The sequence below is a fragment of the Gossypium raimondii genome, chromosome 7 (genome assembly GCF_025698545.1).
Source record: "Gossypium raimondii isolate GPD5lz chromosome 7, ASM2569854v1, whole genome shotgun sequence".
NCBI classification, from domain to species: Eukaryota; Viridiplantae; Streptophyta; class Magnoliopsida; order Malvales; family Malvaceae; genus Gossypium; species Gossypium raimondii.
In genome coordinates this window covers 11693152-11699178 of record NC_068571.1, presented here as the reverse complement: position 1 = coordinate 11699178, position 6027 = coordinate 11693152, and the positions used below count along the sequence as shown (strand labels likewise).

The following is a 6027-nucleotide window of genomic DNA, read 5'->3' as shown; positions in this document are numbered from 1 at the left end:
CATCTCTCTTCATTTTAGGCCAGTAGAAGTGCTCTTATAGTGTCTACATAGTTTTGCTAATTCCAAAATGGCCCATAAGTCCGCCGCTGTGCACCTCGAGTACAAGGAGATCTCGAACGGAACTTTGTGGCATACACAGTTTTCCTTCCTTGAAAAGAAAGCCTTCGTACCTATAGAATTTCTCAACAGAGGCATTCTCACAGGCAGCAAATATCTCACCAAAGTCATCATCATTGGCATACAAATCTTTCAACAAGGAAAATCCAAGCAATTTAGAATCAAGGGTTGATAGTAAAGTGTACCTCCTTGATAGTGCATCAGCCACAATATTATCTTTACCTTTTTGTACTTGATGACGTAAGGAAATGATTCAAGGTATTCGACCCACTTGGCATGGCGTTTATTCAATTTTTGCTGGCCCTTAATGTGCTTCAAAGCCTCGTGATCAGAGGAATCACGAACTCTTTCGGCCATAAATAGTGTTGCCACATCTCTAGAGTTCAGATTAGTGCATACATCTCTTTGTCGTAAACGGGGTAATTGAGGGCAGCTCCATTTAGTTTCGCATTAAAGTACGCAATAGGTCTTCCGTCTTGAGTCAACATGGCCCCTAGACCAACACCTGAATCATCACATTTAATTTCAAATGTTTTAGTGAAATCAGGTAAGGCAAGTAAAGGTGCATTAGTAAGATGTTCTGTAAGTAAAACAACTATTTTTTTCTTGCTATTCGGTCCAATGAAAGGTCGAATTCTTTTTTATCACATTTGTCAAAGGTGCGGCTACGGTGCTGAAGTTGGGCACGAATCGCCTATAAAAACTCTCCAATCCATGGAAACTTCAGACTTGGCTTATACTAGTCGGTCTCGGCCACTCTTGGATTGCTTTAATCTTTAAACCTAAGAAAACAACATTTTCAAAACAAAAAGTGCATTTCCTAATATTAGCATATAAAGTCTCCTTTCTAAGAACTTCCAAAACAGACCTGAGATGCGTGATATGATCTTCCAAAGTTTTGCTATAAATGAGGATATCGTCAAAATACACAACAACAATCTTACCAATGAAGGATCTTAACACGTAATTCATTAACCTCATAAATGTACTAAGAGCGTTGGTTAGGCCAAATGGCATGACCAACCACTCGTACAAGCCATGCTTGGTTTTGAAGGTCGTCTTCCATTCGTCGTCTTCTCGCATACGAATTTGGTGGTAACCACTCTTTAAATCAATTTTTGTAAATAACTTGGCACCATTTAGTTCATCAAGCATATCTTCTAGGTGAGGCATCGGATACCGGTCCTTAACGATTATTTTGTTCACGGCTCGACAGTCGACACACATTTGCCATGTACCATCTTTCTTTGGAACCAGCAAGACCGGTATGGCACACGGGCTAAGGCTTTCGCGGATGTAGCCCTTTTCCATCAACTCTTGAACTTGACGTTGTAACTCTTTAGTTTCTTCAAGGTTTGTTCTATAAGCTGGGCTATTTGGAATGGCAGTGCAGGGAACGAAATCAATCTGATGTTCGATCCCATGAAGAGGTTGTAGCCCACTCGGAGTTTCGTCAGGAAAAACATCTTGATATTCCTGCAAAAGAGTCTCAATCGAAGAAGGCAGGTTTCCAGGTAAGTCGTTGGTAATAAACACATTCTCCTTGTACATAAGCACAAGAAGAGATTGTTTCCTCATCAAAGCTTTTCGAACATCACTAACTCTCACAAATGCACTCAATTTTTCACTTTTGTTTTCTTTTTCACCTTTGTCTTTTTTCACTTTCTTTTCATTTTCTTTCGTAGTTTTTCCTCTATCTTTTTCATTTTTCTTTTCTTTTGTGTTTTCACTCTTTTCTTTTTCTCTCGCTTGTTCTACAGAATGTTTCAACTTGATTTGGTCTTCATAGACTTGTTTTGGCGTCAACGGTGCTAAAGTCACGTTCCTTCCTATATGCTTAAAGGTATATCTATTTGAATATCCGTCATGCAAAACTCGGCGATCAAATTGCCACGGGCGTCCAAGTAACAAATGGTCCGCGTGCATTAGGACAACATCACAAAGTACTTCGTCAAAGTATTTTCCAATGGAGAAGGAGACGAGTACTTGCTTCGTAACTTTAAGCTCACCACCATCATTGAGCCATTGGAGTTTGTATAGGCTCAGGTGCTTGTTGGTTGGTAGGCCTAATTTCTCCACCATGAGAGTGCTTGCCACGTTCAAGCAACTGCCACCGTCAATGATGACACTACAAATTTTTCCTTGAACTTGGCAACGATAATGGAAAATGTTTTCTCGTTGTTGCTCGTCTTCCACACTTTGAATGCTAAGGCTTCTCTTGACAACAAGAAGCTCTCCTTCGGGGACTTGTTCTATTTCTTCTTCCTCGTCGAAAGTCGCTTCGGGTTCATCTTCAAGTTTTTCTTCGAATTCAATATCTCCGTTCGCGCACACCACTATGGTACTTCGGTTCGGCCATTTGCTTGCAATATGCCCTCTTCCAAGGCATTTAAAACATTTTATGTCCCTCAAATGGTTAGAGAATCCTTCAACAGCCTTGCCTTTGCTCGGTTCAGCCACGAGCTTGTTCAACTTTGCGGGCATGGTCGTTTCTTTGGATCGGCTCGGTAGAACGTTTTTTCCAACACCTTGGCTCCATTTAGAAGGAGTCGCGGTAGAATAGCTACGAACAGCGCCTTTACGTTTCAATTGTTTCTCCACCTTGATAGCCATTCGCACCATGTCCACCACTTCGACATAATGCTGTAATTCTACTACGTTGGCTATGTCGCGGTTGAGTCCCACCAAGAAACGCGCCATCGTTACTTCTCAGTCTTCTTGGACATTGGCACGAATCATCGCGATTTCCATCTCCTTGTAATAATCTTCTACACTCCTCGATCCTTGAGAAAGGTTTTGGAGTTTCTGGTAACGCTCCCGATGGTAGTAAGATAGAATAAACCGTCTCTGCATTAGTGCCTTCATCTCGGTCCAAGTGGCTATTGGTCGCTCGCCATTTCTTCGTCGACTTGTGGTGAGTTGGTTCCATCAAATCATGGCGTAATCGGAGAACTCGATCGCTGCTAACTTCACCTTTTTGGCCTCGGAGTAGTTGTGGCAGTCAAAAACTAGTTCTATCTTCTTCTCCCACTCCAAGTACGCTTCCGGATCAGACTTGCCTTGGAACGGAGGAATGGCGAGTTTGATATTCTTGAGATTGTCGTCGACTCGTCCTCGTTCCCTTTGGCCTCAATTTCGTTGACCTCTTCGCCGATCGGTTAGATTAGATCCTTGGTCACTTTCGGCATCACTAGGAACATCAAAGTCTTCCTCGGGTCTAGTTCCCTTTCGCGGTTCCTTCGTGGACTTTGAGGCGTTCTCTCTCGTCGACCTCATTCTTCAACTAGGTCAAGCCTTTCTTGAATAAGCTCGAGCTTGCGATCGAATAAGAGCTCCACTTCTTGCAATAGAACTTGAATGTTAAGATCCGGTACATTGCGAACAGGTTGCCTTTCATTCCTTTCGGCCATATTCCTCTCTGAACTTCTAGACATGAATGATGTTTGAAAAGAAATATCCTCACCACAAAACCTAACGTTCACTCGGAAAGAAAAAGTAAATGTCACTCACACTCGTGTTTGCGCTCTTTCCGGCTTTTACCTCTGCTCTAATGCGCTCACACGCTTGTGCCTTTTTCTATTCAAATTTCTCTCATGATTTCGTAATAGGCTCGATATGACGTTATCGTAGATTAGGGGGTCGGTTTCAAAGGGGTTTGCAAGGGATTAGTTGTTTGTTTGGGTAGGCTAAAGAAACAAATGTCGATTTTAGAAATGTGGCGTAAGAAAGAATGAAGAAATAATGGAGAATTGATCGGACTTACAAAGATGAAAAAATTTCCTTTTTTTTTAATCACAATTTTTTTTCGAATTCTATTTTTTCTTCAAATATTATATATATTTTTTAATTTTGATTTTTTTCAACTTTTTTTTAATTTCTAATTCCTTTTTTACGTACCTAATCCAGGATGTACTCGAGCATCCGTAATTCTTATTTTAACCAGCTCTGATACCAAATGATACGATCTTGGTTTAGTAGATTGATCCGAGTTGATTAAGTTCCTGATCGTTAAACGAAGAAGTATGGTTTGATTGAGAAGTTTAGTCGAGATGAGACTAAGTTTGGTTTATAATAATCAAGGTGGGCTCGAAATAGGAAAGAAAGATGTATTTAGGTTAGGATTGAAAGAAGGAATTCGGTTTTGGTCAATGGCAAATAAGGGTATGAAATGGTTTAGGTTAGGTCAAAAATGAAATGGATCCGGAATTTGGTTTGTGAAAGAAATGGTTCAAAATGGGGCTTAAGGATCAAGTAAGAACCAACACTATAACGAGTGTCGACCCAAAACTTATAGGACCTTAAGGTGTTTGTAATTGGTAATTTCTGGACCTTAACCCGATACTTAGATAAGTATGAGCCAAAGGTATAAAGGATGAAAGCCACACTCGGTTTAAAAGAGTGATAAGTTCAAAAAGAGACTCGGGTAAACGCCACTAGAAGCTAGATAAGTCTTTCGGGTCTCGAACGAAATTTTAGAGAAAGTTACCTCACAAATTCGACAGTAATTCATTAACAAAATGATCAAAAGTCCTTTTTACAATGAAAGAGCAAAGTATTTATAGCCTATCTACTAGCTAGCTAAATGGTCAGCAAACAAGCTTAAAGACTAAGTAAATGTAGCTAGAATAAGCTAGAAAAGTCCTGAATTAAAACCATTAAAATGCTGTAGCTAAATTCAGCTGAATGTGAGTCCAAGAGGCAGCTTCTAGATTAAGCAATGAACTTGGAAAACTTGAATGGTGCATGGCAACAGCTAGGTTCCGCTAATGAGCAGTCCTATGAGGTGAGAAAACTCTGAAACGAACAACCATATCATGTGAAAAGGATTCCAGCAATGTGAACGTCTTTAAAATTGCTTGGAGAGCTAATTGGTTGACTTGGGAAAATGGAATGGGTGGCCGAATAATTGTGAGTAGACAGGGCCTTTTAATTCCACGAAAAGGCACCTATAGACACTCAAAATAGTAGCTGGTTTTCTTTAATTCGACTCTTTGATAAATTAAGCATTAATTGGTGCTAAACTTCATCTATATGATGCTCATGCATTCCCTCAAATGGGCGGAACATTGATGGCATTGTGGTGACCGAAAAAGGCATTTGGGAAAGAAGAATCAACACCATTAAATTGCCATCCAAGCATGCACCTGCGCATTAAATTCGTCAATTTAAATCAGCTTTGAGGCACATTTGATCAGCAGCATTAAATTCAGCTGGACACACTTTAGAAAAGGAAGCAGCATCAAATTCGGCTGGACACAATTTAGACATCATTAAATTTGTCTAAACTTTGGACATAATTAAAACATCTAAATCTAGGACACATTAAAAAGCTGTACTAATTAGAACATATTTAATAGACTTAAGACATATTAATAACATGCATAAAACATATTTAACACACATAATTAAATTTGTCCAGATTTAAACAAATTAGACACTAACAATTAATTGAGTTGATTTAACTAATTTAACTAATTCAAATAATTTATTCCAGCAGCTATATTAAAGCATAAATTAAATGGAGCTGGATTTGAGCTGGTTCGAGCTCATTGAGCTGAAATGGAGTTAGGATCAGGTTGCAAAAAGTTGCACGGGGAGTTCGTGGAGCTGGCCCAATTGTGCTCAACGTTTCCAGCTAACATCTCGTCCCATAGTTGTTGAACTAAAGTCGATATTGCTTCCTTGAATTGCTTAGCACCGGCTCACGTAATTGGTCCTTGAGGAAGCACTATGGGGTCCTTGCCCAAGCTGGGCTCATTGCAGGGCGTGATCGCATCACATCTCAAGAGAGTGATATGATCATTGCCTCAATCTTTGTCACCTTATTTTAACTACCAGAGTAGTGATAGTTCGATAGCAACAAATTGATCCTATATTGAATTTTGGTACACCTAAATTAGATTGATAGTG

At 39.8% G+C, this 6027-nt stretch overlaps 1 protein-coding gene across 1 annotated transcript; it reads right to left on the bottom strand.

The window, feature by feature from the left end:
• Nucleotides 1–500: 500 nt before the first annotated feature.
• On the bottom strand, nt 501–2817 carry LOC105763990 (uncharacterized). Its single transcript, XM_012582415.1, has 3 exons — nt 2065–2817; nt 1062–1659; nt 501–622 (listed from the first exon to the last, which is right to left on the bottom strand). The coding sequence occupies exons 1-3, from the start codon at nt 2815–2817 to the stop codon at nt 501–503; spliced, it is 1473 nt and encodes a 490-aa protein (XP_012437869.1).
• Between the last annotated feature and the right edge of the window lie 3210 nt (nt 2818–6027).